This window comes from Somniosus microcephalus, chromosome 13 (genome assembly GCF_052327205.1).
Source record: "Somniosus microcephalus isolate GS21.2 chromosome 13, FLI_Smic_1.0, whole genome shotgun sequence".
NCBI classification, from domain to species: Eukaryota; Metazoa; Chordata; class Chondrichthyes; order Squaliformes; family Somniosidae; genus Somniosus; species Somniosus microcephalus.
The window spans coordinates 148,991,567-149,013,392 of NC_140999.1; the positions used below are offsets into that span (position 1 = coordinate 148,991,567).

The 21,826-nt window shown below is 41.5% G+C and overlaps 1 protein-coding gene across 1 annotated transcript in view; it reads left to right on the forward strand.

Annotated features, from left to right (window-relative positions):
- LOC147108646 (cadherin-4-like) overlaps positions 1 to 21,826 on the forward strand; it is a 735,941-nt gene that overhangs the window by 562,858 nt on the left and 151,257 nt on the right. The window contains exons 6-7 of the mRNA XM_086005339.1: positions 10,386 to 10,530; positions 16,893 to 17,065. Of these exons, the coding sequence (XP_085861465.1) occupies positions 10,386 to 10,530; positions 16,893 to 17,065 (318 nt within the window). The remainder of the gene's footprint in view (positions 1 to 10,385; positions 10,531 to 16,892; positions 17,066 to 21,826) is intronic.

Genomic DNA, 21,826 nt, shown 5'->3' on the forward strand with positions numbered 1-21,826 from the left:
GTTTTGCGGGGAGGACTGATATGCACAAAAGAAGTACAGAGAGAGTTGATTTGGTTAGAGATCAAAGATTAAAAAAAAAGATTGTTACATTAGTAACTCAAAAAATATTTAAAAGAACAGTAAAGTGTTCTACAAATATATCAGTAAAAAGATATAGGTTCAGCTCGAAAGTAAGCCAAAGTACTGAAATCTGCTGAATATGATAAATTATAATGTACCATACAGGCCAACCTAGAAACCTAGCAAAAGCTGGCCAACAGCTTCAAAAAAAACCTGACAGCTCAAAGACAGCCCTGCAAACAGGCCTATTACATGTAATTACAATAAGGCATGAGCTTGTCACAGCTTAACTTCAGGTTAAACCACCATTCCATCGCTTGTACAGTTGAAGAAATGGCAAGGAGTTTCCCTCACATCTTCCAGACAAATTGAGAGCTCTTTGGGACCTGGCGGGATACATCCAGGGATCCTGAGGGAAATGGGGGAAGAAATAATGGAGGCCCTAGAAATTATATTTCAGGGTTCGATTGAAGCTGGCTGTATACTTGAGGACTGGAGATTAGCCAATGTAGTACCCATTTTCAACAGAGCTAACAAAGGTAATTACAGGCCCGTTAATTTAACATTTGTGGTAGGGAAAATATTGGAATCGTTAAAGTTGAATGCTTAGAATTTCCTCAGGGGTTCTCCCAATTAGCCACTGTAATTTTGGCAGAGGATTGGTGGAAATCCCAGATAAATGGGGATTCTATGGATCTTCCACCAAGGTTTTGGTAGCTAATTGGGGAACCCCCAAGGAAATTCCTGGCAGAAATTACTAAATATCTCTGACAATAAAATAATTAGAAGCAGCCAACACAGATTTGAAAAAGGAATATCGTGCTTGACAAACTTAATGAGCATTCTTTGAGGAGGTGCCTCTGCTGCCAGTATCCTCACTCGCACCAAGTCCCATTCACCCATCACCCCTGTGCTCGCTGGCCTACATTGGCTCCCAGTCCAGCAACATCTTGATTTTAAAATTCTCATCCTTGTTTTCAGATCCCTCCATGGCTTTGCCCCTCCCTAATCTTGTAACCTCCTCCAGCCCTGCAAACCTCTGAGATCTCTGCGCTCCTCCAATTCCGGCCTCTTGCGCGTCCCGGATTTTAATCATTCCACCATTGGCGGCCATGCCTTCAGCTGCCTTGGCCCTAAACTCTGGAATTCGCTCCGCCTCTCTACCCCTCTCTCCTCCTTTAAGACCTCTTTGAAGTTTTTGGTTACCGGCCCGAATAGCTCCTTATGTGGCTCAGTGTCAAATTTTGTTTGATAACGCTCCTCTAAAGCACTTTGGGACATTTTACTATGTTAAAAGTGCTTTTTAATTGCAAGTTGTTGTTGTCACAGATATGATGGATGGGGGAAGTGCAATGTATGTGGTGTACATGGACTTTTAGAAAGGTTTTGACAAAGTTCATAAACGAGACTATTGTAGAAGTTAAGGGGTATGGAATTAGGGGAAGGGCTGCAAATTGAATTAAAAACTGGTTAGAAGAAAGGAAACATAAACTGAGATAAGTGCAGTTTCTCAGAGTGGATAGAAATAGGTAACGGTGTCTCACAGGGCTTTTTTTCACTGTGCACATCAATGATCCGGATACCGGCCTAGAGGGAGTAGTGTCCAATTTTTGCAGAAAAAACTAAAATAGGAGGCAAGAGGTATAGAATTTAAAGGTCAAGATGTAATGGTGAATCAAGGTAAAACCTTAGTAAGGCCACAGCTGAAGTGTTGTGAGGCTGTGGAATGCACTACTGGAGTTAGCAATATTTGAGAATAGGTTCGATGGTGGTAAAAGGAAAGGGGAATAAGGGGATATGGAAAAAGGGCAGGCAGGGATTAGCACTACTGCTTGTGTGGAGGATAAACACCAAAGCAGTCTAATTGGGCCAAGTGGCTTGTTGCCATGTTCTAATTCCTATGCAATTCAAAAAATGTTTGCCATGCAGCTTTGGCATAATGAAGAGTGTGTGCAAAAGGATAATGATTGTGTACAAAGCTTCAAATGGTGCCTCCTAGAGGATGAGGTAGTTCCCAGTTAATATTTGAGAGCCAGAAATGGTGGACACCTGAAAAAGTGTTTGCAGAAATGAGCAGCACACTCATCTTCACCTTGGCCCTGGTTTCGGCAAACGTCTTCCTCATTTGCAGCCAAATAGGAAGGGTGGCTGCAGTGACTCAGTTGCAAGATCCTTCCATATAGCTTGCACCTGTGCTTCTACTGTAGGGTAGTCATAAGCCCCAAACAAGGCCAAACCTCCTTGGTGCACGTGTGGTTCAGTAGCACTTCCAACCCTTCAGAAGTAAAAGGAGCAGTGCTGCCCACATGTCTGCACTGTGCAATTGTGAATAATTCGTCCATTCTTTGGCCACCTCCACAACTTGCCCTTTAATGTTGAGCTGCATCCCTTGAACAGCTCCTGCCCCGCCAGATTTCTAACCAAGCATGTTACAGGCCAAACTCTCGGGGCAATTTTTTATATGCAAGTAGCCTATGCAAATTAGCAGGAGGGATGCAAAATTCAACGCAGCCTAGGTCTGGTGGATGGGCCAGCACAACCCCATTTTTGCCATTCTCCCAAAAATCAGGACTGTGGTATGATATTTAGAGAATGAGAATGTCTTTTGCATTACTATCTTCACATTGCTTGTTTCTCTTTATTAGAAGAAACATGCTGATTTCAGTACAGCTTTTAAGTGGAGTGGAGAGAACAATAATTAAATCTACAAGGTGGAGAAATTCAACTTCATCTGCCCTTTTTTAGGTTTAAAATGAATGACGCGGACAAATTTCAGGTAGCAAACTCTGCAGCCGATCTGCCCTGCAAGTGTGCTGGTTATCACATTTGAAGCCGGCGCTTTTAAGCTGTTACAGGCGCCAGCCTGAAACTGGCATTGGGCACCCAACACATGCAAATCTAGGTCCAACTGTCGATTGTGGGACCCTAATGCAAAATTCAGGCACAAATGGGTGGAGCTTGTGCTGTGCGTGCTCCATCTAGTTGTACCAGGTCTTGAGCAGCCGAACTAGTGTTCCTAAATGGACTGTTGGAGTCCACTCCAGAACTAGCCGCAAAACTGGTTCCACAAAAATACCGCGGCCCGTTGCTCACCCCCTCTACTTCGTCTCCGCCTTCTCCCAGAGCCTCTGTCCCATTCCCAGAACCTCCGCTCCCCAACCTGTCTGAGGGCTGGCAAGTCGTCAGAGCCAACCAAAATTCACCAGGCCCTGACCGGCGAGCCGCATTCGGATGCCCAATTGGTGTCCGTAGGTCATCTGTTTCATTCAAATGAGGCCCAATTGTGAAATCAGCCCGGCATCGACCTGCGCTTGAAGCAATCAACTCGCCAACTGGCTGCCCGTTTTTGGCACTAGTAAAATTTCTTACTCCAAATCTACAAAGCACAGGTGTCTTTTAAAATGGGATCAGAGGAAAACTGATTATATTCCATGACCGAGTACAACCCTAACTTGTGAGTTGTAAACATTAAGTAGATGTGACATCCCATTAAATATTGCGCTTTCGGTTTGCAAACACACAAACTGGTGCATTGACGAGGTTAAGTCACGAGGAAGCTATTGAAACATAATAAATAAATTAGATTGTCGCATTCAAATGTGGGAAGACATTTCATCAAAATGGCCTTCCCATCGAATGTTTAATTTTAAAGAAAAAAATCATATTTCTTTGCTAAAGTTCTTAAAAGATGAAAATGGAGCCAGAATGAAGAATACTGCAGAAAAAAGCACTTTTGGACTTGCAAATGCTGTGAATGAGTTTAGTGGTCTGGGCATGTCTTCAGGGTGCAGACAGTGAACATGCTCATCGAGCTGTGACTCTCCCTCTTTGACACCGTTTTACACATCAGAGATTGAGTTGATCGTGTCTGTGATACAACCACATCAATCTTTACATCCTTGCCATTTACTTGGAAACTGGCATCTTGGAAAAGGCTTTTATTCAATCAAATGAGCAATTTTAAAAGAAAAGCTGCTTCCACATTCAAAATGGATATTGGGAGGAGGAGTAAAAAGATCAGAAAAATCCGTTGCTTTTCCTTAATTAAAAAGACAAAAGATTGGAAAGATAGAAAAGGATATATTTATCAGAAAACAGAAGAGAACTTAAAATAAAAACAGGACAGAAAGAGAATTCTAAAGAGAATAAGAAAGAGAAAAAGGCAAATAGATGTTGAATATTTTAGATTTGAATTTTGTTTTCAGTGTTTTAATTCTGTTAGGTTTAACATTATAGTAAGCCACTCCAGACATCTGAAAAGCTCCATTAATACAATCTGGATGGTCACTTCCCTGGATCTGCTGACAGGTTAGAGGTAGAACAATTACTTAACAGTCCTTATATTTCTAAGATTTGGGTGGGAAAAAAATCATATTTCAAGTTTCATATCGGTAGATAGAGATAGATTTCCGTCTTTATCGCCTGGGCGTTAAGCATCGTCTGAGCAGAGCGCAGAGAGGATCATTGGGCGGGGAGGATCGGATGCCTCTTTCTGAATTTGCACAAGTTTCCTTCCATTAATTTAAATGGAAGGAAAATCAAGACCGGTTCTGCTATTGGCATTTGATCCCATCTGCCTGATTTTCCTCTATACACTGTACCCAGGTGATGAGGAAGAAAATCTACCCCCTGAATGTCTTGAGCTGTTGTAGCCTTTGGAGAAATTGCTCATTTACTAATGGCACTGATTACTTGCTTTACCTCTGCCTGTGTTCTAACGTCTTTTGCCAGTCATTTGATATTGTAAAATCTTGCAAGCAAATTATGAAAGGATGCAAACTGGCAGGTGTGTTTAATCTTTTCTCACCTGACTAACAATGGAAAATGTGTTTGGACTGTGAAAATATTAATCTTCGGAAATGTGTGCACAAGTGGAAAAACTTAATGAAGTTAGGTGCTTCTGTTAGGAAATGATATAGAAAAGGAATCATTTTAAGAATTGATTTGCATAAATTTACATATTTGTTGCAGTTCAATTGTAATTAAAGTAACACTTTACCTTCTCAAGTAGAGACTGATGGGTGGGAATGATTGAGGAGAAAAACCTGAGTAAAGTGGGTGTTCAGACAATGCTGTGCACCACTAGATTGAGGGTCAAATTTTTTTCACCTGAACCTGGAATAAGATTAGATACATTTTACTCACTGCTGCCATCAGTAAAATTGTTTAACAATTTATTAAATGAAATTTACAAAATATGCGAGACCAGAAAAATAATGTCTGTCTTTTAAAATGCAAACCACATATAACGAGCCATTTCTTTAAGAGTCACAGAGACGAGGGTAGTGCAGTGTGTGGGATGTGTTCATGTAACAAAGACTTTGCTTCTGGTTATTGAATTGGTCAAATTCTCAAAGTGAAATTATTGATTTATTTTTCCCTTTGCTAGCCATGTTTCTCTTGTACATTTTAATGGCCATTGTGATCTGAGATCACTGTGTCTAACAGCATTGCTGTATGTTATTGTGCCGTTAAATTGCTCACTCGTGTTATTTTTATACGCTTGTTATTTTAAGAAGTTTTATTTGCCGATGTTTAGATTTATCGTGATGCTGTCTGTTCCTGAACATAAATTTCTTGACTTCTGATAGGTGCTCATAAATTGGAAGCACCCTTGTTCATTCCCATTTGGGAGCAGCGTCAGAGGCAAGGAATGCTAAATTTATTAATGCCATTGTAAACGTTGCTGGGTTTTTTCTGTACAATGGTTTTGTTTTATGTATATTCAAAAACATTAACCACAATGTATCAGACAACATTAATAAAGCTGCCATTTTAGACTGCCATCTCTATCACTAGCAGAGCACAGTGAATATATGTAAATATACATTTTTCAGTCAAAGGGCAGTAATAAATTTACTATTGTTCAGTGGGTTGTAAATGAGGATGAGTAGCTTGACTGACCAACTCAACCTGCAGGCTCATCGTTATATTAACTTGTGTGCCGACACATACAACCCTCTATTCCTGTGCATCCCTGAATGCTCAATTTGTCACTTCAGTAACTTAATGCTTTATTGGGTTTTCACCAAACTCAATGCACAACTTCCTCTCCTCTCAGGCTGCTATATTTCAAACAGAACACCCAAGGAGCTGTCTGTACATCAATAAATACTGACATGCCACTTCAATAACTTAAGGTTATGAGACTTTCTGTCATCAGACTCTACCTTTCTTATGAAGATGGGTTGATGGGAACTAGTCATGTGTAAACAGACTTGTCCTCCAAATAAGTTAGGAAAGCTCAATTAAAATTTTGCAAAGTTTGGTGCAATGTCCCCTTATCCTGTTAATATATATATTTTTTTCTTACAATCTTCATTTTACTTTATCCCACTTCAAGGTCACACTGCCCCATTGAGTAGGCTTCTGTCTAGACGGCTGTTGATCAGGTTGTGAGAAGATCTGCAAGAGTGCCGCTAGGGTGACTTGGCCTGGCATTATTTATCTTCCCCCCCTCTCAGTAGGGAAGTGCTTCTTTCTGCTTAATGCCACATGGCATAGCTGAGATAGGAAGAAAATATGCAGGGAATCCTGTGCCACAGGGCATCAGAACACTAAAGTATAGTACTCCTGCCAAGATGGGGCTCCTCCTTGCATGATTCTGGGTTCCCTTTAAAATTGTCTAGTTATAAAATTAAGTTGCAACAGTGTAACACAAGATAAAATGTTAGGAAATAGGCATCTGTGATAGCATTTTTTTTATTCGTTCAGGGGATGTGGGCGTTGCTGGCAAGGCCAGCATTTCTTGCTCATCCCTAATTGCCCTTGAGAAGGTGGTGGTGAGCCACCTTCTTGAACCCCGCTGCAGTTTGTGTGGTGATGGTACTCCCACAGTGCTGTTAGGGAGGGAGTGCCAGGATAGTGACCTAGCGATGATGAAGGAATGGCGATATACTTCCAAGCCGGGATGCTGTGTGACTTGGAGGGGAACTTGGAGGTGGTGGTGTTCCCATGTGCCTGCTACCCTTGTACATCTAGGTGGTAGAGGTTGCGGGTTTGGGAGGTGCTGCTGAAGAAGCCTTGGTGAGTTGCTGCAGTGCATCTTGTAGATGGTACACACTGAAGCCATAGTACGCCGGTGGTGGAGGGAGTGAATGTTTAAGGTGGTGGATAGAGTGCCAATCAAGCAGGCTGCTTTGTCCTGGATGGTGTTGAGCTTCTTGAGTGTTGTTGGAGCTGCACTCATCCAGGCAAGTGGAGAGTATTCCATCACACTCCTGACTTGTGCCTTGTAGATGGTGGAAAGGCTTTGGGAGTCAGGGGGTGAGACACTCGCCGCAGTATATCTAGCCTCTGACCTGCTCTTGTTGCCACAGTATTTATGTGGCTGGTCCAGTAAAATTTCTGGTCAATAGTGACCCCCAGGATATTGATGGTGGGGGATTTGGTGATGGTAATGCCGCTGAATTTCAAGGGGTAGTGGTTAGATGCTGGCTTGTTGGAGATAGTCATTGCCTGGCACTTGTGTGGCGTGAATGTTACCTGCCAGTTATCAGCCCAAGCCTGAATATCGTTCAGGTCTTGCTGCATGCGGGCATGGACTGCTTCATTATCTGAGGAGTTGCGAATGGCACTGAGCACTGTGCAGTCATCAGCGAACATCCCCACCTCTGACCTTATGATGGAGGGAAGGTCATTGTTGAAGCAGCTGAAGATGGTTGGGCCTAGGACACTGCCCTGAGGAACTCCTGCAGCGATGTCCTGGGGCTGTGATGATTGACCGCCAACCACCACAACCATCTTCCTTTGTGCTAGGTATGACTCCAACCAGTGGGGAGTTTTCCCCCCGATTCCCATTGACTTCAGTTTTACTAGGTCTCCTTGATGCCACACTCCGTCAAATGCTGCCTTGATGTCATGGGCAGTCACTCTCACCTCACCTCTGGAATTCAGCTTTTTTGTCCATGTTTGGACCAAGGCTGTAATGTGGTCGGGAGCCGAGTGGTCTTGGCGGTACCCAAACTGGGCATCATTGAGCAGGTTATTGGTGAGTAAATGCCGCTTGATAACACTGTCGATAACACCTTCCATCACTTTGCTGATGATTGAGAGTAGACTGATGGGGCGGTAATTGGCCAGATTGGATTTGTCCTTTTTTTGTGGACAGGACATACCTAGGCAGTTTTCCACATTGTCAGATAGATGCCAGTTTTATAGCTGTACTGGAACAGCTTGGCTACAGGCGCGGCTAGTTCTGGAGCACAAGTCTTCAGCACGACAGCTGGGATGTTGCCGGGTCTCTCAGCCTTTGCTGTATGCAGTGCACTCAGACATTTCTTGAATCGAATTGGCTGAAGACTGGCTTCTGTGATGGTGGGGACCTCAGGAAGAGGCCAATATGGATCATCCACTCAGCACTTCTAGCTAAAGATGGTTGCAAGCATAGAATGATGTATTCTAGATTCAGTTCCCCAGACTGCTGATTACTGTGAGGGGCTGCAACTGGGGGGGTGGGTACATGCCCATGGGGAGAAAGCAGAAATTGGTTTGCAAGACACTTTCTATTGCATATTATCTACCCATCCTAGTTGCCAGAGCAACTCTATCTGAGAAGTCACAGAACATTACCTCCCTGGTGTCTCGGTCATGATTGGTGCGTGTTCTTGGACTAGGGAGAGGAAACTAGAGAGAATTAACTTTAAGAAAAACAGAGGTCTGAAATTTTGTCTGCTGTCGTGACTTTGCCAGACGTGCAGCTGAAACCCCGTTTACGTGCCTCAGCGGTGTTTTTGCCACACTTCGGACAAAGTTACAGCAGTGGAGCAGGAGCAGCTCTGAAGACATTATAGGCTGAAAATGTCTCCTTCTGGAAACACAAAAGGAAACTTTAGGATGGGTGTATGATACGTGCATGTGTACACCTAGCCTCGTAAATTCCCAGGAATAGGACTTGGCCATGAGTTTCCTCGGAGTTGCTCCGGCACCGCCGTACACGTGTAAACAAGGTTTCTGCCACACTTTCAGCGGTTATGGTGGCAAAGAAGGAGCAGCTCTGAGGAAATCCATGGCCCTAGTGCCAGCACCACACAGCCAGTATTTTGTTGTTGAGCATCTTTGGAGGCTGGCAATTCTGTCGAGCAAAAACCTCATTAAGGGTGCCAAGGTTATGCAAGTTGAACAGGCCATGATTACCTCAAGATTTGCAAGGGATATTTGCAGGCATCATTCTAGATCTCAAAAATTAGGCCACAGTCAAACCCATTCCTGAACTTTCAATGTCCCTCTGTTTTAAAGATGTGTCGTGCCGATTTTCATAACTTTGCATTTTTGCTGCCTTTTACATTTTTTCATTAGTTAAAAGTGATTTTTTGTTTTGGATTCTTTGGTCTTTTTTTCATCTTTCAGAGAGTGTAGAAGACCTTTTGAACAATCCCGCTGTGTTGCAATGGGCCTTATTCTGGAAATCCCTTTTGCCCTTGGGGAGCTAGAGAACAAAAAGGAATTGCAGGGGAATAAGAGAAGGTTGAAGAGTTGGCTGCTGGTCCAATGGTGCAGCTAGCAATAATTCTTTGCTAATTGCAATACACAAACTTTCACTGTGCATGGCCACAGTACAAAATGCAACCAGTCCTTACCATATTATCAATTATCTGTCCCACCAAGTGTCTTCTTATATTCTTCTCCTTAACATCATCCAGTATGCAAGTCAATCCATTTGCTTCCTGCCAGGGTACTATCCAGCCAATTCTGCAGCATGGTCAATCCAGACAGAATACAGTTGTGGATGCAAATCCTAAGGTCTCTATATAATCATTTAGAGCATTCCTGAGAGAATCCAGGGCTTCAATTCGGACCTCTCATAAGGGGACTTCCCTGCAGCTTTGCCTGGTTGAAATACCTGGAGGTATTAATTGGTTCCAGTAGGTTTTGGGGGGACAATCAAGTAGAACAGGTTCTAATTAGTAAACTTTAAATTTAGAAGTGAAGACAAGAAAATTTTCACAGAGTGATCAATACATGGAATAGACATATGGATAGAATAGTGGAGGTGAAAACCTTGGAATCATTTAAGAACAAATTGGTTGCTGCAGTGAAGGAACTCTAGGATCTTCCTGGATGAATGAATTCAGATGGACTACACTATCAAAAAGTAGTATGAAATTGTAATATTTTACAAACTCAAATAGATCCTTGTGATTCTGACTAGCATATTGCCAAATGTGATTTCAGACACTTTTCCTGTGAGGCTTATGATTGATAATAACACCCGTCACTGATTTTTGATGTTTGATACCTCTTGTGTGAAATGGTCTTTTGAGATTTGGTGGACTGTATAAGTTACGTAAATAGTTTTGACCGTATCTTGGCTTCTGTGTTTACAGCTGAGAGCACATGCAGTTGACATGAATGGAAACAAGGTGGAAAACCCAATTGACCTTTACATCAATGTTATTGATATGAATGATAACAGACCAGAGTTTGTGAACCATGTGTACAATGGGAGTGTGGCTGAAGGATCAAAACCAGGTAAAAAGAGAAATGATTAACTAACAAAACTACATTTCACAGCCCTTTGTATAGCCAGTGATTGTTAACTCAAACGCTTTAAATTCCAGGTTCACACACTAATATATTCTTCCACAGAGCACAGAACAATAGGGTTCAGGGTCATAGCTGACATTACCCACCTGAGTTCTTCACCTTGGGTAGAAGAACAAGAGTAATGTGCATAACCACTTGTGGGGCCACCTGATAGTTACAGATCAACTTTGTCGAAATTTGGAAATAGGTCATTATCTCTTCGGATCTGAGTGTGTGGCACAGGAGACCTTAAGCAGTGAAGTACTTGAGGGAGAGTAAAACCAGCACTCTGTTTATTCATTCCATGGCACTGTGAAACATCAACTTAATTCTGCTTTATGTTGTTGTGAACAATACATTTCAAACACATTATTTACAGACCTTCAAAGACATTTTGGTTTTAAGTTGCATGCACTTTTGAGCAGTGATTAAAACATTGTTGCCAGTTGGTAGTTTTGATTTCTTTAGAAAGGTTGAGTGAGCCATACGAAAACACTTGCTGCCCACCTCTGGTACAGGAATAAATTGCACTGTAGGACTAATTGTAGCCCTGATCCAAATCCTAAACAGACCTCATCAGGAGCCATAAATCATGGTATCACATTAGGCAAATCAATGTCTAGTTTTGCCAAAAGCAGTCTTTTTTTCCCCATTTGTTTTATTTGGAGAACAGCTTGTATAGTTAGAGAAAAGGATAAATTAGTTAATGGAAGCAAATGTGTTTTTAATTGTTTGAAATGTACCTTTGTAGGCTGACAAAACAGATACACTAGTGTTAAAATTGCAGTGAAACATCATATTTAAATGAAAGATATGCAAATTTTGAAATTGAGCAGTCATTTTGTTTATTTTAACATGAACTTTATTTGTTCCTCTCCTGGGATTTGATTCGACTTTGAGTCCATTAAGATAGCATAGAGCTTCCAAAAGGTTGATGCACCTTTTGAGGAACAGCACCTCATCTTCCGATTAGGCACTTTGCAGCCTTCCGGACTCAATATCGAGTTCAACAATTTCAGATCATAACCTCGGCCCCTATTACATTTTTACTTATATTTTTTATCCACCCCTTGGTTTCGGTTTTTCCCTCCCCTTCCCTTTTTTTTCTCTCTCCCACATGGCAGCTGTCTCTCATTCTGCCAGACCATTTCACACCTAATCTGAGCCGTCTTTTGTCTCCACTAGTCCCCTATCACCATCTCGTCTCATTTTGAACACCTCTTAATGTATCTCCACTTCTTTTGTTCCCTCCCAGTCCTGCCTTTCGATCTATTTCATTTCCCTTCCAGTTTTGAAAAAGGGTTAGACCCGAAACGTCGACTGTAATTTCTCTCCACGGATGTTGCCTGGCCTGCTGAGTTTTTCCAGTACTTTCTGTTGTTATTTCGGTTGATACACCTTACCTCGTTTAAGAATTGGACATTCTCTGGTTAGTACTATATAACTAGTGCTTTAAGGGTTAAAATAAGTTTTCACATTCTGAATCTACTTTTCGATCAACATGACCTTGCAGGCACAAAACAGCATTAATTTGGTATATTTTGCTGCGGCATCACCATAATGGTGTGCAGAGTCTCAATCTCTTGTGTGAAAGTAGGCGCGGTTTAATGAGCTGCATTATTATGCTAATTTTTATTTTGCAGCAGACTTGTGTTCTACTTTATTTAGGAATGTTTCCTGGTATGTGGTAGAGACTGTCTCTTCCCTTACTGAGAACAATCTAAATTTGCTAGGGACAAAAAAGCACAGTGATGAAGACTTGTAAAGATGCCTGTTCTAGTAGTGGTTTATTTCCTTTTTGAGCCATTACTAAAATTACTTTTTAAATATTCATGTACAATTAGTTACAAACAAAAGGGGCTCCCTTTGGCCTTAACTGTTGAGAAATTGACTTCAGGGAGGGGATGAGTGAACACTTTCATTTTGTACAGATTAATTGGAGCTGCCTGAAGCTACAGACGCAGTACACATTGTCATGCAAGATGAAAGCGAAAGCCTACTCAAAACCAAACTCTGCATTCTCTATGATGCTGATCACTTATTTTCCCTCCTACTTTCATTCCCATTACACCAATTCTCTCAATATGATCTTTCCTGGTCTGTTTTTCTAACAGTCTGCCCTTGTCATGTATTGCTTTATGTATTTACCTCATTTACCATATGCCACTTGTTATAAATCTCATCATCATCAAGAAACTACTCATGAAATAACGCTGGACGGCCAGCTGGTGGCGCCGTCCAAGGAGTATAAATAATCGGGCGTTGGCCCAGCTTACCTGGGACATTTTGTAAAACAAGGAACTAGTGAAGTACAACTAGACCTCCATGTTCTGAAACAAGTTGATTAAAGCCTTGCTTTATGCTCAAACCAAGTGCGTAGTGAGTTTTATTACGTCACCCCTCTTCCCCTTTTCCTCCTTGTTTTCTGTCTCTCTGGACTGGCCTCTTCTCAACGGTAAATCGAACAGGTTTGAACCCTTGTAGCAAGTGCAATAGGCTTAGCAATATGCCAATCTTCACGCAACCAGATCACATCTTTTCTTTAATTTAATTAGTGTTTTGTTTGAAATGACAATTTGATAGAAACAAAGTGAGCCCAGAATTTACTGAAAAATGAAGCATCGAATTAACAAGCATCAGTCAGTGGCCTTTTGGACTCATAAATTGTGCAGAATGTTGTCAGTCGGCAGTTTGTTTTGGTAAATCGCTAAGCCCCGTCAAATATCTTGTATCTTTTTGGCTGTGCTGCTTGCTGTCATTTGAAGAGTACTGTTCTTATATTGAGTCATATGCAGCCAGGAGATGCACTCATCCTCAGAAGAACATTCTTAGACTCATGACACCTTGCTGATAATGTACATCTGAGAGTGGCACTATCAATGACTTGGCAATCTAGAGGTGTCACTCATGATATGGAAATTATGGAATTTCTCCTATTCACTGCAATGAATGGCATAAAATCCTGCAGTTTAAAAATTTAAATCATTGTCCAAGTAACATAGGTAACTAATACATTTTGATCTTAAGATTTTAAAACAGAAACATTTGCTTGTTTAAAGCAATTAATTACTTTATTTTAAATTTATACACAGCTCACATTTGGCCTTATAATTGTGCCTTCATTGCACTACATGATTTGGGATTTATTTTATCTTTATTAGAAGCCCAGGACTCAAACTGCAGATTTTCTTTTACTTTATAATATCTACAGCTGGAGCAGAATAGATTTTGTATAGCAGCAAGTTGTTATTGGAAATGGATTTTGAAAAATATTTTGTTGCTACAATCTACCATGTCCAGGGTGGGCAGACAGGGGTGAGCTCCCAATCTCAGCAGTGTCACCAGTGGAAGGTGCTCAGTGGAAGCAGGGACAGAGGCAAAATGTTGAATGAGTCACCATTGTTATGTCCTGTGCACCTATTAATAGTGGTTTCCTGAGCAACAATGGCAGAGGTCTGGGAGTTGGTTGGTACACAGCTCAATTACTCCTAGAGGATAGAAGCAAAACTTTAAAAAAAGGAACAAACAATTTGGAAAGTGTCAGTTTCCATTAAAGTATGCCTTTCAGTATTTCTGAATTATTTGGATTAATAAATCCTAGGACTGAGTTAGAAAATAATTCAAAAATGTCAGGGATAAGTTGGAGAATTTGTATACTAATTGAAACAAAGTAATTTTCTTGCTGGTAAAGTGTACTTGGGACTTCCAGAAACATAAATGATTTGGAGTCAGAATTACTAGAATGCCTCAAATTGTGCTGTACAGACATTGTCAGGTTTTTTTCCTCTCCACTTTTCTGATGTCCAGCTTAGTGGCCATACAGACCCTTCTGAAAGCCAGCCAGCATCTTTGATTTGGAGAGATGTGGTCCCAGTTCAACTAAATGCAAAAGACAGGCAGAGTCAAAGAAAAGGAGAATGAATGTGATGATATGGCCAGAGGAAAGAAATTGTCAGTGCAATACTAGTTCTTTCTATAGAAGGATTAATACTTTACTAGGAGAGCTTATATGGATTTTGAAAACATATTAGCTGGAGATTAACCAGTATTTTTTTTTTACAGTTCATCACCACCCTTTTCCATTTCTCAAATAGTGAAAAACTTCTGTGGTGTCTATGGCACATCCTCTTGAGAAAATAATAACATGGGCTAATGCACTGATGCAACTTGGTACTTAAAATTCATATGAAAATTAAAAGGTTTAAATTTTTGGCCTCACTGATTTGAGTGGAAAGCCAATTATGAACTTGAATTTGTTTCATAATTGAATAGTGATTTAAAAGGCTGTGAAATTAATACTTTAGGGCATACAGTTGTATTTTTGGACTGATTTATATGAAGTAACAAGGTTAAAGTCATTCAGTTTTTCAATAAACACTAGTAATAATTTTGCAAACCTATGTGAACTCCTGACATCCACTTGCACTACTGCAGCAGTATATGTGTGTGTGAGCAATGGGGAAAGTACATGGATCAAATGATTTCTTGTAATTGTTGTATTGGAAAAAGTAAAATACTGTAATTATTTGATGCAATTGTCCTTTGCTGTAGCCTATTGAATTGCTTTAATTCGTCAATTATATAGTCTGTATTGTGCAAACTGTGGTGTGCAGAATTGATGATAGAATAAAAATACAAACATGGATTTGGAACACTTTTGCTTTCTGATTCAATTAGTTTAGAGCTTGTTGATCCAGAATAGAATCTGTGTTCTTGCATACTGTATATAAAGAAAGAAAGACTTGGATTTATATAGTGCATTTCGTGGCTTCAGCATGTCCGAAAGCGCATAACAGCCCATGAAGTACTTTTGAAGTGTAGCCACTGTTGTGCACAGCGAGGCACCAAAGTTGAGCTACCAGCTGAGCCGAGGCTGATATACACTAACACTATCTATTAGTACTACTGTATCTTTAAGAACCTGTGCACTTCCTGTATTTCAATTAAGCTCCTTCGCTATGGAACTCTGTCAAGGATTTGACCAGTGGCCACTAATCCCTGATAGGATCCTTCACTCTAAGAATGCTGTTCAGATTTGAAAACAGTGCCATGAGTGATCTCTCTGCAAATGGTTGTGGTACAGCCTTGAACCTCCTGCTTTAATATGCTCTCTGCCCCCATTCTATTGCAGCAGCTACTAGAGACTGCTTTTGTTGCACTTCCAAAAAAAAAAGTAATTCACATAATAATCTATTCGCCCTCAGACAATAGTACCTTGTGCTAGAGCAAGGATAAGCAGCTTCTAGGTTTCTGATACTGGTGTATGAAACAAATGCATTGAGCAGGTTTCTTTGATTCTACTGCACACTGTAGACAGTCTTTTCTATGCGAGTGGAGACCTAAAACATTTCATAAATATTATTTACTTCCATTGTGTTTTCTGTGGCTCTATACAACACATTTGAGAGAGATAAATTTTTGAACAAATCTATGGTCATTGCCACACAGAGATTCCCTGAAGCACTAAAGAGAGTTTTGTCCTCCAAGTAGCTTTGTGTAACTGTTACCCATTCATCTTTTGGGGCTGAAATTACTGGTTTCTAAAGATTCTTTTTACTGATTTCATGGCAAGGCAGGTTGGAAGGTCAGGCCTTATTTTGTAGTTAGCAAGAAGTCAAACATTTGTTAATCTATAGCTTTTATACAATGCAAAATTGGTTGATAATGCAGCTTAATTAAATAGAAAGAAAGAAAAAGAAAGACTTGCATTTATTTAGCATCTTTCATGACCACCGGACATCTCAAAGTGCTTCACAGTCAATGAAGTACTTTTGGAGTGTAGTCACTGTTGTAAAGTGGGAAACACGACAGCCAATTTGCACACAGCAAGGTTCCACAAACAGCAACGTGATAATGACCAGATAATCTGTTTTTGTTATGTTGGTTGAGTGATAAATATTGGCCAGGACACTGGGGATAACTCTTTGAAATAGTGCCATGGGATCTTTTAAGTCCACCTGAGAGAGCAGACGGGGCCTCGGTTTAACGTCTCATCTGAAAGACGGCACCTCCGACAGTGCAGCACTCCCTCAACACTGCACTGGAGTGTCAGCCTAGCTTTATGTGCTCAAGTCCCTGGAGTGGGACTTGAACCCACAACCTTCTGCTTCAGAGGAGAGTGTGCTACCAACTGAGCCACAGCTAGCATAATATAATTACCACTGTAGCTTCCATCTTCTAAAGTCTGTAAAGTTGTAAATGCTTACTGCTTAATATATGTGGATCAAAGATGCCAATTTATGACACATGCTGTACGAGTTTATCTAGGGGGAAAGAATTACTGGCACTAATGTACTGTTTATTGTCAGGTTCGTACGTAATGACAGTAACCGCCAATGATGCTGATGACCCAACCACAGCCAATGGTATGGTGAGATACCGGATCTTGTCCCAGTCTCCAGTCAGCCCATCACCAAATATGTTCACCATCAACAGTGAGAATGGAGATATTGTTACCGTAGCCGCTGGACTTGACCGAGAGGTGAGCTCTTTGACTTTATCTCTTCTTTTAAAATCAAGTTTTGAATAGATGAGATATTGAACTTTTTAATGCTATGGTTTGATTGCTCATTTGTTATTAAAGGGACAGATTAGTTATTTCTGACTCTAGTGTTCTGCCTTTGACTTTGGTGACTAGAGTTTGAATTTAGTCCAGAGTAACAGAATGAAACTATTTTCTTTCCATCAGTGTAGCAGTATCTCATTTCTCTTGCAACGAGCCTATAAAACAAATCTATCCAATACTTAAGATGTAGTTTGCCATTAGCACTCTAAGAGTTGGAGCTGAGATTTGGGTCAATACAAAATTCCAAGTAATATCAGACCATTATTATTCTATAGTATACCACCGGTTACAAATCAGTTACTTTACTTGTGTAAATATATTTTCCTTAAAATATAGATTTGATTTCACAAAATATAGGGGAGGTGTGGGGAGGTGATCGGGATGGGGTGAAACGATCAGAGGGAGGGAGGAGATCGGGAGTGGTGCTGTCCTATCCACTTGCATCGACACGCTGGGGAACATTCTAATTTTGTCGATGTAAGCAATTTTATTGGCGTAAGCGAGACAAGTCAGTGGATTTCCGTTTCTATCCCGCCTCGCCTCCTTTTTAGTGTTATGTAAGTCACTCGGGGCTTTGCTTTCTTGCCACAAACGTGGCTCTTAATTAAGAGAAAAGGTACTTGCGGCTCGGGATTCATGGTTGATATCTCGTCGTCCTCAAATATTGGTGGAGCCCTGCAGAATCCTAGGAGTTGTAGGCAGATGGCATTAACTGCCTTTTATCATAGGATGACTGAAGGTGAAAAGACTACAGTTCCAACAAAGTAGCAATAACGTACCCTCAATGGTGCCCTTTGTGTTGCTCTTCTTCCCTGTTTTGGCAGATTTACCCTTATCACAACATGAAGATCAGGATCTGTTGACATAATAAGTGGTAATAAAAGAAGACATTTAATACTGCTGAGAACTTTAAAAATTCATAAAATTAAATCTGCCAAGTTTTTGGTATTAATGTGCATAGAAGGGACTGGGTCCTCATTTTTGTTGTTGAAATAAACGGATGTCAACATAAGTGGGTTTGAGATAAGTGGGTAGGACTGTGCTAATGTTTGTTTCAACAACATGATATGTGAGCTGAAAACTTCAATAACAATCTCAGCCATGGAGGCTGTCATTTCCCTGAACTTGTTGACATTCCAAGGGTTAAAATTAGGGTTACACTGTCATTCACAGTCATTTTTCAAAATGAACATAGTGTTTTAAAAATAAATAGACATTGGAACAGATAATAGGCACAGAAATAATGCATGAAGTGTTAAATGAATGGCGATAATATTCTGGCCCTTCACAATAGGTTCCATGAAATCAGTTATTGAGTACTGCATCATTCATCCATGCAAATCTCTCTGAAGGGTAATCATATGCTGGATCACGCACTTTGGTTTAGGAATTAAGACTTCAAATCATTCGGACTGTTTTTTCCAGGTAAAATGCAGTTCTGCCATCTCAATTATGAGGCAAATATTACCAAATTCTTCTATGCAAATGAAAGGTTTTGAAATGAGAATATAAATTTTGCAATTATCGAACAGTACTTTACAATCTACAGTAGGATTTTATCATGAATTCATGAATAAGTAAACTGCAATGCAATAATGGATCATTGAATTTACATTGCAAGGTGTGCCAAAACCAGGACATGAATGCCAAAGTTCTTGGTCAAGGAAAGCTGAGGCACTTACTGCAAGGGTATAAAAAAAGCAATGAATCACTTTGACATCCTGACAGAGGTTCTGATTAAGGTGTGTGGTAAGGTACAGGAGAAGCAAAGAACATATGAAAGGGCAAGTGCATACAAGAAGTCTTCTACCCTGTTTCTCATCCAAGCTATCCTCCCTATGGATTTGCTAAATCTACTGTGTTTTAGGAGCATTCAACTCAAAGAAAGGGCACTGAGCCACAATTCTATCACCTACATCAGTAACAAAAGATAGCTTTCCTTCACCATGTACGCAGTTTCAAATGTCAAATTACAAAATGTGGCTGGTGACTGCAATTTCCCAGACTCGACTCGGAGAGACAAAGCTCTTTGAACATGGAGATATATTGACTCTCTGGTTCCTTGGGGACCATGGTTATGGTCTGAAAATGTGGCTGAGGCAACACTGCATTACAGTCCAAATGCCAAACTTGGGTCTAATAAGGCTTATTAGACAACATGCAACACCATTGAGCAAATATCCACAGCTATTTTATGGTTATCACAGAGGTACCCTTTAAGGTGTATCACAAGGTGTTGAAAAGGTTTTTACACCATAGCCTAATCTAGCCACACTGAGGAACATGTATGTACAAATTTAGAGGGGAGGTTGACAGCCTGTTGATTTTGCTGGAACTTTACCCACCAAGAGGAGTTCTTTTATTAATAAATAGTTGCAGACACTTAAACATCCAAAAGTGGTCGAGCCAAAAAATATGTAATTGAAACACTCTTCCCAATAGGTGTACAGGAAATTTTGGTTTATCCGGAGGTTATATGTCCGGAATACTCGCTCTAACGGCAAAAATCAGGAGCCGTTCTCTATATGTTTTTTTAGTTCTCGTTGCTTTTTTTTCCTCAGTCAAGCACTGCAAGGTCTGTAGCTATAGCAACAGCTTCAGCTACAGACGCTTGCAGCTGCAGCCGACTGTTTTGAAGCTGTTGCTAAGCAAGAGGGTTTGTTGATTCACACGGAGCTTCTCAGTTTCGTATGTTTAAACATTAACTCTGGTATGTCCGGCACTTTTGATGTTACGGCACCAGCTCGGTCCCGTCAGTGCCGGATATCAGAACGTTTCCTGTATTTTGTTTCAGATGAGATGGCCATCATTCTTGGAAGTGATGAGAGAATTTGATTCAGGCGTATTTCAGCAAAAGATCATGTAAAAATTCCCAAAACCTTTTGGCATAAAGCATAAATTCAGGTGATAGTATTAAGGTACTTCGCAGTTACCTAAAGTCAGTTAAAGTGTTGTTGAAAAGGATGCCAATATAAAGTTATAAAAAAATTAGTAGGGGCGATTTTCATGTCCCTACCCCTCTATTTGTGCTTAGAAACAGGGTGGTAGTGTGACTGATCTCGTGCAGTGGATGGAAGCACCAATTTGCTGATGAGTTCCCATCTGTTCCCATTTTCAGATAGACCTCAATCCTGTCGGCCAGGCCACCCGCCTGAAACAGTTGGGAGCATCCTGCGTATATGCTCATTGGCGTCCGATGATGTATTTAGGACCTCCAATGCCCGTTTTATTTCTGTCTGTATCGCTACGTCACTTCCTGCTCCTAACTACTGACCATGGGTGTTACAAATCGGGAGGCAGCCACTTGCCGTGATCATTAAAGGGAGCCTCAGCTGCTCTGGGGTAAAATACGTAGAACGTTTTGGCAGTCATTTTGCACGCATTAGTTTTTTTTCCCCCAGTGTGCTTGTAGTTGCTCTCGAATGTTCTGAACGGATGAGGAGGCTTCTGGTATCACAGTTATTTCTTCATGGGCGCCCTTCTGGGCATTCAGGAGAAGCAGAAGCAAGAGGAAGGACCAATCGGAGCTTCAGATGCAGGGAGACCAAATAGAAGGAGACGTGCTCACAGAAATCCTTCCCCTCCTAACAGAGTTTATAGACTTAGGGGGAGAAATTCGGTTGTTAGCGCCACCGATTAACGCCTAAAGAGGCCGAGAAGTGGGGCGCTAGCCAATTTCCGGGCAGGCGCAAGGCGCCTAGCGCCTCGCCCCATATTGAGCATGCATTTAGCGCTGGCACTAAATCTTAGCGCCCGCTCATGGGCGCAGGCTGATTATGACGTCATTTGAGTGTGCAACACCTTTTGGGCGCCCCGGACCGGAAATTCAGTGGCGCTCCCCTCCGTAGCGTCTGGCGCTAATAGTGACAGCTTACCTGGACCTTACCAAGTCGCTCTCAGGCTGGAGGAGCGTTATTTAAAGGGGACTGGTGTGGTTTAAAAGCGGCAGCCATTTTTGGAGCACAACTTCCTCGAGAGCTACAAAGAGTTGCTGAGCTGCACACTGAGAGCCATTTGACCACTGAGCCAGCGCAGGCAGACGACCTTCAGCCTTCTGACCATCACCTTGCTGTTGGTGAGCCTTGACAACGGGGAACCTTCCTGTGGGCACTTATTATGGAGGCTGCATTGGAGGGGAACGTCCTGCTGCTGAATCATCTGGAAAGGGCACTGAGACGCTGGGAGAGGGGGGCGGGCATGGCCAGACGGAGGAGGGCCAACAGACGTCGCCACAGCAGACCTTACGCTGGCAGGATTTTCCGACAGCAGTTTTCCTACATGAACATGCCGGAGGAGCAGTGTGTCAGAAGGCTGCGATTTAGAAAGGAGGTGGTGACTGAGCTGTGCCAACTGCTTCAGCCAGATCTGCAGCCTCAGATAAGGTGCAGGACATCTCTGTCGGTGGCTGAGAAGATGCCTGCTGGCCTGAACTTCTACGCGAGTGGCTCTTCTCAGGCTGCGCATCAGAGGCTGATCAGAAGTAGTTTCTAGCCCCCTCTCATGGAATGCTTGATGCCATTCCAAGAACAGGAATGGAACCGGTCTGATACCCCCAAGCCTGTGAAGGGCAAGATGCATGTAAATAGCAGGCATGGCCATTGTAAATGAAGACAGTGTTTCATTACACAAAATGTGGTTCCTTCAAACATGAGAAAGCTATGGCAACAGAAAGCAAAA